The sequence below is a fragment of the Ursus arctos genome, unplaced genomic scaffold (assembly GCF_023065955.2).
Source record: "Ursus arctos isolate Adak ecotype North America unplaced genomic scaffold, UrsArc2.0 scaffold_31, whole genome shotgun sequence".
In the NCBI taxonomy this organism is placed as follows: domain Eukaryota; kingdom Metazoa; phylum Chordata; class Mammalia; order Carnivora; family Ursidae; genus Ursus; species Ursus arctos.
Window position 1 is genome coordinate 1316508 of NW_026622997.1, and position 12225 is coordinate 1328732.

At 51.3% G+C, this 12225-nt stretch overlaps 1 protein-coding gene across 5 annotated transcripts; it reads right to left on the reverse strand.

Annotated features, from left to right (window-relative positions):
- Positions 1–705: 705 nt before the first annotated feature.
- On the reverse strand, positions 706–9945 carry ZSCAN9 (zinc finger and SCAN domain containing 9). Of its 5 annotated transcripts, none has more exons than XM_057304994.1 (5): positions 9842–9936; positions 8273–8699; positions 7967–8114; positions 3360–3490; positions 706–3137 (listed from the first exon to the last, which is right to left on the reverse strand). In XM_057304994.1, the coding sequence occupies exons 2-5, from the start codon at positions 8690–8692 to the stop codon at positions 2874–2876; spliced, it is 963 nt and encodes a 320-aa protein (XP_057160977.1). In that variant the 5' UTR covers positions 8693–8699; positions 9842–9936; the 3' UTR covers positions 706–2873. The 5 variants fall into 5 exon arrangements, with proteins under 5 accessions (XP_057160977.1, XP_057160976.1, XP_044236401.2 ...); XM_057304993.1 differs by having other exon boundaries at positions 9789–9903; XM_044380466.3 differs by having other exon boundaries at positions 706–3490; positions 9842–9945.
- Between the last annotated feature and the right edge of the window lie 2280 nt (positions 9946–12225).

Below are 12225 nucleotides of genomic sequence, written 5' to 3' on the forward strand. Positions count from 1 at the left end.
TTGGCTAGTGCATCACAATTAGAGAAATGAGCAAAGGAAGAAATAAAACACCTTATTCACAGTAACAGGATTATATAAAGATACAGGTGTTTAGTTCTCAGGCAGAGCTGAAGAAACAGATGGAGATGTGTTGAGAGCAGCCACTGGAGGCAGTGGGGTGGTGTTATGGACAGAATATGTGTGTGTCCCCCCCTTTACACGCATACGTTAAAATTAACCCCCACAATGTGATGGTATTTGGAAATGGGGCCTTTGGGAGGTAATTAGGGTCAGAATGAGGGTGGGGATTAATGCTCTTTTAAGAAGATTGCTTTCTGTGTCTGTCTGCCTGTCTGTCTCTGACCCTCAGTTTATCTGTCTGTCTGTCTCTCTCCCTTCCTCCCCACCTCCCCCAGGCACACACAAGACAGGTCATGTGAGCACAAAGGAAGGCGCAGCCACCTAAGCCTCAGCTGGTGCCCTGATGCTGACCTCCCTGTCTCCAGAACTGTGGGAGATACACGGCTGCTGTGTGACCTGCCTGCCTGCCCTGTGCCATGATGGAGCCTGAGCCTTGCACCAGCCCACCAGGCCAGGGGATTGAGCAGGAGAGGAAAGCCACTGGGAGGAGAGAACTCCTAAACTGGTTTAGTGGAGAGACTGTGGCAGAGCAAATTTATGTTACACGTCAACTAAACGCTCAGTTCAGGGAAAACACGGAATTCCACTCAGGACACATCGTCCCTTTTTAATATTAACTTACTCTCTGCCCTTGATCCAAATATTAATTTATTTCTAAAGCCCACATGACACCAGTCTGTAATATACTTTTTTAAAGAACTGAGGTAAAAGAAAAAGTCCCACGAACACTAACCTAGGAGGTCTCTCACTGCTGTGCAACCCTCCCTTTGTCTTGTTATAGATCATATTCAAATTTAGTAGTAACGTCCCCTTCTCTTCACTTGATGTGTATTTTAGAGATCACCGTGTCCTTCTGAATCACTGCTATCTGCTACTCCTCGGAACAACCGTGCAAAGGGGGCAGGCAGGTGCAGGAACAGGCCTAAGAGGCCGAGCGCGGTGAGAGATGCCCGTGGTCCTGCATCCTGCCCCGCACCCAGCCAGGGCACCCCTCTCCTGGCCCCCGTGAGCGCTGGCTGCTAAAGGCTCAAACCCATCGCTTCTCTGCAGAGTTGGCCTTGGACAGGGCAGCTGCCCGACTCCCCGGGGCTGCCCTCGATCCATGAGTGCTGAGTGAGGAGAAACAAGGCTGGCCCCTTGCGTCGAGGGCATTTTGTTCCAGACGCCCTTCCTCCAAATTAGGCTAAAGCTTAACTGTGAGACCACATCTTGCTCAGCCCTCTCCTCCTCCATGTCCTGCCTCCCCCATGCCCTGCGGTTACTCCTCCGCAGTAAATCCCCTGACCCTGAATCCCAACCCAGGCTCTGCTTCTCGGAAATCCACTCCACGTGATTTATCAAAGGCCCCACCCTGCAGAATTCACTGGGCAGGGACTCCACCCCAGGGACCTGGCTCCGAGTCCTCAGTGTCCCCAGTGCACCACATGGTTCGGAGAAACAACAAGGGATGAGGACAGCCAACTTTCAGAGTTGAACTTTTGAATCTGAACTCACACAAGACAGGGGACTCCTAATGTAATCAGCAACAGTCAATCTTCAGACCATCTCTGTATTTCATGCCAGGGCCTATGTTTAAGCCTACTGTGATGCGGAAATTCATCTTGGGCTTCTGGCAGCACTAGAACTTTCCCCAACAGCGAGGGAAATGGATGCCCTGCCTCAAAATGGCGTTGTGTGTAATTTGTAGGTAATGCTTGCATTCGGTAATTTATCTCTGCGATGGGAAACAGTTGATGATACCTTGAACTTAAAATCCAACTTTCTGGGCCACCCATTCAGTAGAGAAATGAGAAAAAAAAGAGGGAGACTTGGATCAAGAAGGGGCTGTGGAGGCACCTGGGTTGCTCAGTCGGTTAAGCAGCTGCCTTGGGCTCAGTCCAAATAAATAAAATTTTTAAATAAATAAAAATACAAGCGCCTTCTTGTGGCTGGTGACCCAACTCCCTGGGGTGGCCTAGGACTCAGGACACAGACGGCCTGCAAAGCTGCGGACCTGACGGACGAGCACGAGGTGGCCAGCGGGTGACGGAGCTCCGAGCTCCACGGACACAGCCTGACAATCCCAGTGAAGCAGGACAGCAGCACAAACCCCTGGGGTGTGAAGCCCAAAGCCGGGGCTTTAACCAAAAACACGGATCGGGGGTGAAGAGCATATGAAAACTCTATCGTTTCTACGAGCTTAAATTATTCCACAACAAAAGTCCAGGTTTCAGACCCTGACTCCTCATGTCTTCCTCGTCTGTCACACGGGAAATGATGGCGCCACTTTCCTGCCAGCTGGGCTTCTGGAAACGGAAGCAGTCTGCAAACAGCGCGCGTCGCTGTCCCGAGGAAGCGCCCCGCGGGTACCGGGGAAGCAGCGAGAGGGGAAGGGGGTGGCCTGGAGGTGCTGGTCACAGGACGCCACAGACCCATTTCCTGCAAACCGTCAGCAGAGCTCTGTGTGCTCTTAGGGAATTCCACGCAGATACAGACCCGCAGGCACGCGGCCCCACAGCGCTGTTTACGACAGGCCTGGGACGGTCCAGCAGCCGTCTCAAAGTGAGCACCTCCGAGGGGTGGGGACGCAGGAAAGGAACCAAACGCAAAGCAGCAGCTCCAACACCCGCACCTTCCTCTTCGGATGTGCCCAGACCGCAGATCAGTACTTGTTCCAAATCACACGTAGTGGGGACGTGAGGAAAGACGTTTTCTAGCTTAGCCTCCCCCAGGGGACTTGGCCAGTGATCCAGGAAACCTGTACCCAGCGACGATTAGACCAGCGCTGCTGCCACGTGGGTCTTCTGATGGCGGATGAGGTTGCAGTGGCGGTTGAAGCTCTTCCCACACTTGCTGCACTGGTGAGGCCGCTCGCCCGTGTGGCTCCTCTGGTGCTCGATGAGGAACGACCGCCGACTGTAGCTCTTCCCGCACTGGCCGCACTGATGGGGCCTCTCTCCCCTGTGGGTTCTCTGATGCTGGATCAGACCCGCACTCTGACTGAAGGCCTTCCCGCACTCCGCACAACGGTACCGTTTCTGTATGTTGTGGATCCCCCGGTGATTGAAAAGACCAGAGCTCCGACTAAAGGTCTTCCCACACTCATTACACTCATAGGGTCTCTCTCCAGTGTGGATTCTCTGATGGCGAACAAGGCCTGAACTCTGGGCAAAGCTCTTCCCACACACATCACACTTGTGCCGTCCCTCCCCTGGGGGACTGCCCCAGCGCCCTGCTGCCCAACCCTCAGGGTCACCAACCTCTCCATGTCCGGGATCCTGGGGGGATTCCTCCCAGGTCTGTCCATCAAATATCTCCCCATGGGACTCCGCTATCTTAGGACAGTCTTTCCTCAGCACCAGCTCTCTGTCCTCAGCCCTGGTCATTCCATCTGAAACAGAAAAGACCAGGCAAATGTCACTTGTTCCCTGAGTCTATGGGAGGGTCACTGCGTGCACAGAAGGACAGGGTGCTTCTAACCTGGTATGACGCCACATCACAGAGCAGAGAGGAGGTTAGAAACAGCAGGGTCAGTGTGGTAACACCTTCCTCCAGGTAACAAGGAAGTCTGGCCTCTTCGGCAAAATGCAGCTCAGCCCGACCTTATGTGGCCTGGGCCTAGAAAGAATTCCTTCTACGTCTTTGTGGGGAGGGGTGGGTCAAGATCAGGGTGGCTTCTCTTAGTTCTCCCTTAGAACTCCCTCACCACGGGGCGCCTGGGTAGCTCAGTCAAGGTCATGATCTCGGGGTCCTGGAATCGAGCCCCGCATCAGGCTCTACGTTCAGCACAGAGTCTGCTTGACCTCACAGGGTCTCTCTGTCCCTCTGCCCCTACCCCCATTCGCACACATGCTCTCTAGAAAACAAGTAAATAAATCTTAAAAAAAAAACCCAAATTCCCTCCTTTTGAGGTGGGGTGGCTCGAAGTGAGCAGGGGAAGTCACCCCATGTACTCATTCATTCCTTCATGGGGTCAGTGTTCAATCCTGCCATTCCAGGGGCGTCGGGAATACTCAACAACTGTGAAATCAGCACTACCACAGGTGTACTCCCTGCATAGGGCCTTTGCTGGCTCCGCTCAGATGACAGCAAGTCTCCCTCCCTCATTCCTTCAAGTTTTCGTTCAGCTCCCACTTCCTTACTTCTACTTCCTACTGCAATCAGCTTGCCACCCACCGTACTAACAGTCTCCCTCCCTGCTCCCGTTCCACCCCATTCCACAGCTTACCACCTTCTAACACCCTGCATCAACCTCCCTGCTTGTCTCCCCCTTGCCACAATCTAATCTCTATGACAGCGGGATCTTTTGTTCCTTGAATCATGACTGGCACAAGGCAGTTTTTAATAAGTATTTGTTGAATGAATAAAAGAAAGCACTGAAACCAATCCTACTACTATGGCCTCAAATGATGGCCCAGGGACGGGCACCTGAGGCAAACACTCCCAACAGAACCAGCCCATACTGGATAGTTGTCCAACCAACCCCATCAGGCCTGTAGGAGTTGAAGGCAAGAATGGAAACAAACAGACCCAAACTGTCTAAACATTACGGAGCAGTCCTGTGGTATCCTCAGGATGTCTCCGTCTCTGCGGGTAGGACTACTGGGGGAAGCCATCACGAAGACATGACTGCCAAGTGACCCATGAGCTGGACCCTGACCACTGGAAGTTCCTCACCCCCTCCTCTGTCCCTGGAATGTGAGTTACACTTGCCTGCCCCACTCCAGGAGCCGCCCCAAGGCCAGTGACAGTGACAGGGGGACAACACCATCTGGACAATACACACGACTGAAGCAGGTAAGGCCTCTGTATAAACTTTTATGATTTGGCAGGTGGGTGTGGAGATCTACTCACTTTGCCACCACCCAGGAAGGGCCTCCCGTGTAAGCCTCCTTTGCTTATTAAAACCACCATCTAGGGGCGCCTGGGTGGCTCAGTCATTAAGCATCTGCCTTCGGCTCAGAGTCCTGGGATCAAGCCCCGCATCGGGCTCCTCCGCTGGGAGCCTGCTTCGTCTTCTCCCACTCCCCCTGCTTGTGCTCCCTCTCTCGCTGGCTGTCTCTATCTCTGGCAAATAAATAAATAAAATCTTTTTAAAAAAATTTTTTTCTAATTAAAAAAAAATAAAACCCTCATCTACCTGCTGTCTTCGGTCTCTCCCTTCCCCCCACACGAGGGGGCTGGTTTCAGCTTACACCTGGGAAGCTCCCAAGGAGCCTGTGAACCAACAGATTTCCACCCTGCAAACCAGAGAGCCCAAGGAGAACAGCCTCCAGCCTTCCTTTTTTTACCAAACATCCAGCTCTTTCTCCCACACCTGACTGTACTGTCCCTCACACACCTAAACAGGAGCCTCTGCGGACTCCTCTGTTGTTAGACCGTGTTCTCCCACTCCTTCTAGCTGGGGGATGACAATGGGTTTGGAAAACAGAAATGCGTCTGCAGAGAAGAAACAGGCCACGAGTGGGATCAGTACTGCCCTTCTGCCCCAAATTCACACTTATAGTTGAAATGTACACGAGAACTGGGTAGAATATAAAAACAAGGACATTTCTCACCTTCTATTACCACTTGCACAGCCTTCCGTGACTCACAAAGCACTGTCACGTACGTCATCAAACTAACGCACCACAAAAGGCCCTGATGTTACTACAGCACCTCTTGAAAGAAGTGAATAGCGAGACGTGTAGAGAAAGTCTGGAAAAGACCAGCAATCTGACAGCAGTGGAATAAACTTTGGAGAACTTTCATGTTTTACTATATAAACTTCTATACTATATGGACTTTTTATCATCAGCAGTTCTAAAAGAAAATTCAAAACCAGTGATACAAAGTAACCTTAAATGTTGCTTAGTTTAAAAAAATTTGAAAAGCTGGAACTTGGATTGGGTCCTTGTAATTTCAAACACTTACTAAATCGCTGTGCAAAACTGGCTTTTCCTGAAGACACACACCGGCAGTGATAGTCCCGTAAGAGAATGGATTTGTAGATGCCCTCAGGATACTCTCCTGTGGCCATAGAAATGCTTAATGGATGACTGCATGAAGGGAGGGAGGGACCAACTGGATGAACAGGAGGAAAGACTTGCTCAGATGTGCTTCCTGAAAGAAGGGGTTCCCAGTACGGTTCTAGATGCAGTTTGGAAGGCTGAAGAAAGGAAAAGATGGCTGGAAAATAAAAACTTCAAGTTCATAGGGAGATGAGGAAGAAACAAAAGGACAGACTGCAAAGATGTTCATGAAGGAGGAAAATGAAACCAAAGGATTTTTTAAAAGACATATTTATCTTATAGAAAGAGAGAGTGCAAAAGTGTGGGGAAGGGCAGACGGAGAGAGAGAAAATCTCCAGCAGACTCCACACTGAGTAAGAAGCCCTGAGATCATGACCTGAGCCGAAATCAAAAATCAGACGCTTAAAGGACTGACCACCCAGGGGCCCAGAAACCAAAGGACTTTTAATCTGATGAGGTCTCAGGAGCCAGAAGAAGGTCTGCAGAGCAACAGAAGTCACTCAAAAATATCTTTTTAATTTAGGTCAAGAGATGTGTTCCAAGTGGCAGAAATCCAGGATAACCGTACGATTGCTAGGGCAGACAAAATAAACAGAGGCAGGAGGCAGAGCAGCAAGGGAAGTCGCGGCTTTGATCCACATGGGGATGGTGTGAAAATGGGAACAGCAGACACACTGCACATCAACTGTTAAGACGGCTAAACCGGCCATAAGAGGTGATGATGTCTGGTGTGCGAAATCAGATGGAAGCTGGGCCAGCTGTGGCGGGGACAGCCAAGACAGGAAGGCAGCCGGCTTGGCCCCATGTGCTCAAGACTGGACGGGCCACAGTCACCTGCCAGGAAGTGGCAAAGGCTGGTTCCACTGGACTCCCCCATCCAGTCTGCCACCTGCTGAGCATGCTCACTGCTTTCCCTGCTTTCCCAGCTTTCCCCGGCAGACGTCAGCCAGACTGGCAAGGGTGGGCCTGGAGGGACAGCCTGCCAAGTGCTTTCTGTCAGCTGTTTGTGTTCAGGGCTCACAACAACCTTCTGTGGGGCGCACTTGCTCAACTGAATTGTATCATCTCCCCTCCCCCCGTCACATGTTGAAGCCCTGACTGTATTTAGAAACAGGGCCTTATTAGGAAAGTAATTCAGGTAATTAAGAGTGGGGCCCTAATCCAATAGGACTGATGTCCTTATAAGGGGAAGAGACACTAGAGCTTTCTCTCTCTCCCCCTCACTCTCTCTCCCCTGCCCAACAGGCAAGTGCACAGAGAAAGGCACACGTGAGAACAAAGCAAGAAGGTGGCCATCAGCAAGCCAGGAAGACAGGTCTCACCAAAAACCCACCGTGCAGGCCCCTTGCTCTTGGACATTCAGCCTCCAGAGCTGTGAGAAGACAAATAAATGTCTGCTGTGTGAGCCCCTCAGTGTGTGCTAGTTTATTAGGAGAGCCCAAGCAAACTAAGGCAATACTATGATCAATCCCATCTGGAGATGAGGGAACTGAGCAAATGGTTAGGTGCCTGCCCACGTACAGCAGCTTCCAAAGGCAAAGCCAGGATCTGAACCTTGTCTATCACACCGATTCTCTAAAGCTGCTCCCCACAGTGATTCCTGAAAGTCTCCCTGAGGTGCCATGTACCAGGAGACCAGAGAGCCTCCCTCCAGAATGGGAGGTGGGGGTATAGCCTGAGCATGGGGCAAGGGGACACAGTGAGCGCACTCGGAAGCAGGGAGCATTGCTGTCACCTGGCAAAGGGACTTCTGATCCCCTGGCTCCCCAGGTCTAGGCTTTATATTTGTTTTTCCTTGACCGGGGCGGGGGGCGGGGGGGGAATATGTTCAGCACCAGAAAAATCCTGTCCCTCACCTGTCTCTCCAATAGGGTGAGGCTGCTGAGCAGTGCCACGGGTGAGCTGGGGTTCCTCAGGCCGGGACTGGAGGCTCAGTGATGTCTGTGCTCCCAGAGGTACTGTCTCCTCAGATGGGACTTCTTGCCCCTGCGTGTGGGCTACCATCTGGAAACAGAGATGAGATGTGACTTCTGAAGACAAAACTGTCTAAAGAAACACTTCCCTGGAAGAAGCAGGAAGCAGGGTTAGAGTTAGTCAAGGGGATACAAAACAAAGGATTCAAGGATCACGCACATATACTTCTTCCCGGCAAATCTTCCTACCTCATGTTGTGGTTCATCAAGCTCTCTCTCCAGATCCTCCAGCAAAATCACAGCCTCTTCCCCACTCTCTGGACAGTGCTCCCGCACCCAGGCCTGCAGCTCCTCGGGCAGGATGGTCAGGAACTGCTCCAGCACCAGCAGCTCCACGATCTGCTCCTTTGTGCTCACATGTGGCCTCAGCCACTGGCAGCAAAGCTCCTGGAGTCGGGTAAGGGCCTCCCTGGGTCCAGGGGTCTCCTGGTAGCACAGCTGTCGAAAGCGCCTTCGGAAAATTTCCCTCGCTAGGGGATTACTACGTTTCAGCCTGGATTCCTGAGCTCGGAGGCGACTTTCCATCTCCACTTTGACTGTCAGAAGTTCTTCCCAAATCTCAGGACCTCGCACATCCAGGGGTAAAGGCTCCTCTGAATCTGTATTCATCTTGTCCCTGAAGAGTTTAAAAAAACACCCTCCAGCTGGAGCTGCGTTTTAGAAACACCTTGGAAGGTTCCCTCCTAAGCATTAAAAATCGACGTTTACATAGAAAAAATGGCAATAACTAATGATAGGCATTGATTATATAAGCAACTGTCACAGGTTCCAAGGCTCTTTACTGAGTCAAGTCACTTGGGGACCAAAGGACGGGAAAAATGGGAAATATAAGGTCATAATGTGCAAAAACCATACACTTTCAAGTCACTCGGAACTGGGTTTTATTTTGGCTCTAACATTTACTGATTGTGTGACCTTCAGCCAGTTTTTTTATCTTCTTTCAATCTGTCTCTCAATGTGAAGAAATAGCAATAAAAATACCTTAGGGCGCTCATGGAGAAGTTAGGGGCCACACAGTTCACTCAGAATAGTTAAAAGGCTCAGACTCATTATGTAAAAGTCAACTTAGACTATTGGATAGAAACTGTTCTTGTCTTTGATTAATGAACTTACTTTCCTGGGACTCAAGCTTTCAATACAGGACCACAGTTAATGCTCAGAGGACCCTCTGAGGTTGGATAACAACGGCCGGAGATAAAAAACAGAGGTCAGGGGAAGTTACGTAAGTTGCCTAAGGTCAAGTTCTTTGGGAGGACAGGCCTCAGAATCCACAGAAGCCCAGGCAGTGCCTGCGACCCAGGAGGCCTGTACGTCCGCACCATGTCAGGAAGTGCAGCCCCGAAGCCGCATTCCCGCTGGACAGGCGCTACGGTGGACGCGCAGGGGGCGGGCACCTGGGCACGGGTGGGTGACGGACAGGGAGCCCCGGAGCACCCATCGGCAACAGGGTCCCCGTGAGTGCGCGTACGTCAGGGCTCCAGGATCCTGCCCCCGAAAGCCAGTCCGCTCACAGCCCCTTAACCCGCTCTCAGAACCAAAACCTGAGGGGCTGAACTCCGTGCTTAACTTCCCCGTCCCCGAGGCTGTCAGACTCCAGGGGTTTCCTGCCCAGTCCCACCAACGGCCGCTACTCCCCGGGGGCGGCCGTCCAACCTCGCAGTCCTCCCGCGCCCTCACCGCGCGACGTCCGCGGGCGGAGGCTCACCTTCCACCGCCCTCTCCCAGCCACGCCCTCCCCGGGGTCCGGCGCCGACTCACGCGAGCCGAACGAGGCCGGGAGGCGGAGAGCCGCAGCGCGGCGTCGGCGGGAGCGCGCCAGCCGGAACAATGCGCCTCAGCGAGGAGGCCGCCCGCCGCGCGGGGCGCTCGGGGAGGGAGCACTTCCGGGCCGCTCTAGGATCCCGCGTCTCGTCTCCCGCCTCCCGCCTCCCGCCTCCCGCCTCCCGCCTCCCGCCTCCCGCCTCCCGCCTCCCGCCTCCCGCCTCCCGCCTCCCGCGGCGAAGCACGTGGTTGGAATTTCGTGCGCGGGCGCGCAGTGAAGATGTTTTCAACGGAAGAAACGCGTGCAGCCTCGGCTATTAACTTGAAAATGCTTATTTTTAAAAACATTGTTTTAAGGGACTACATTACCTATGATTTTTTGAAAATCTCGGACAATGCCAGAACAAACCAAAAGGGAAATCCCATCCTGCAGGATACCCCGTGGGCTCCACTCCGAGCCTCAGCGCCTCGCAGACAGGCCCTAGCGCGCGCTCCAGAACCGAGAGTGACACAGTCCCGCGGGGCGCCCCGAACAAGAAGGGGCCTTCGTGCTAGCCAAGCCCGAGCACCAGCTGCGCCGCGTCACCACCGTGGGCGCCCCAAGACCGTGGGCAAGGGGGCCTTCTGTGACATGAAGACCACGCGTCGCGTTTACAACTTCTGAGCCCAGCAGTGGGTGGACCAGACCCAGAGCTGCCTGTCAGACGCCGAGCCCGGCCCTGCCCCGGCTGCTCTGCGTCCAGTGGTTAGAAATCACTGGGGGTGCCCCCCGACATGTGTACAGCCCCCACCCTCTGCCGGTTGGAGGCCCCGCTCCCACCACCCCGCCAGCTCTAACTGATTTGGAGTTTTGGGTGCGCGCCGGCCGGGAGGCGGCGGTGGCACAGCCCTCGCGGTGGGCGGGTCAATAGGCTACGGCGCCCAGGCCCTCCCGGGTTAGTGCCCGCCTGCCCGCGCAGGCCACCTGTTCCCAGAGCCGGAGTCTCTAAAAACAGAACAACAGAGATTTGCCCCAGATGAAGATGAAGATTTGACAGTTTTAAGTTTTCAGAATTTTATGGATTTTTTAAACGGGATAAGGGATAGTGGATATGTACTAGTCTTTCTCTTTATATATTTAAACATTTTCAAAATAAAAAAATTTTAATTGAAAATCTTCACCCTACTCCTACCCCCCAGCCACCTAATTTCATTCCGTAGAAACAGTCAAAACTTTTGATTTCTTATTGTAGACTTTCGGAGAGATTTTATGCATAAAGAAGCATGTGTATACATATCTTCTCCCCATTATTGTACACGAATAGGAGAAAATGACGCGTGGAGTTCCTATACTGCTCGTTTAACAATAAATCTTGAAGATTTTCCCAGAGCTCGACAGATCTCCCTTTTTATTTTTGACAGTTGCAAAATATTCCATTATTTATTTACAAATTTATTTACCCAGTCCTCTACTGATGAACAATTATGCTATTGCCAATTATTTTCTATTTATAAACAATGCTGAACTAAATAGTTTCCTACATACAACATCTTACACGTTAGTAAATCTCTAGGATAAATTCCTAAAAATAGAATTTCTGAGTCAAAGAATATATGCGTTTACAAAATTGATATACACTACTAAATTGTTCTCCAAAGTAGTTATAAAATACAACTGAAACTAATACAACTATGTTAACTATAACAGAATTAAAATTTTTTAATAAATAAAAAATAAGTAGTTATACAAATCTACAACTCTAGGGTGCCTGGGTCGCTCAATCAGTTGAGCGCCCACTTCTTGGTTTCAGCTCAGGTCATGATCTCCGGGTTATGAGATGGAGCCCTCTGTGGAGCCCCGCCTGGAGCCTTGAGTCTGGCTCCCCACTCAGCGGGGAGTCTGCTAGAGATTCTCTCCCTCTGCCTCTTCTGCCCACCCCACCCCCCTCAAATAAATAAATAAATAAATACATTTAAAAAAAAAAAATCTACAACTCTCCAGCGCCTGGTGGCTCAGTCAGTTAAGCATCTGCCTTCAGCTCAGGTCATGATCCAGGGGCTTGGGATCCAGCCCGAAGGGGGCTCCCTGCCAGTGGGGAGATGGCTTCTTCCTCTGCCCCTCACCCTGCTCGTGCTCTCTCTCTCACTCTCTCTCTCAAATAAGTAAATAAAATCTTTTAAAAACAATCTACAACTCTCTAACGATACCTAAAAGTGATGCCACCCCAAATCTTCACCAAATTTTTTTGATTTTTGCCAACCTGATAGGCAAAAAAAAAAAAATGTTACCTTATTATTAATTAGTACTAATTAATTTCTTTAAATATTAAAAAATTGAATAAATTAATATTTACGTACGATTCCTTTCTATTCACATCCTTTCCCTTTTGCCTATTTGTGTA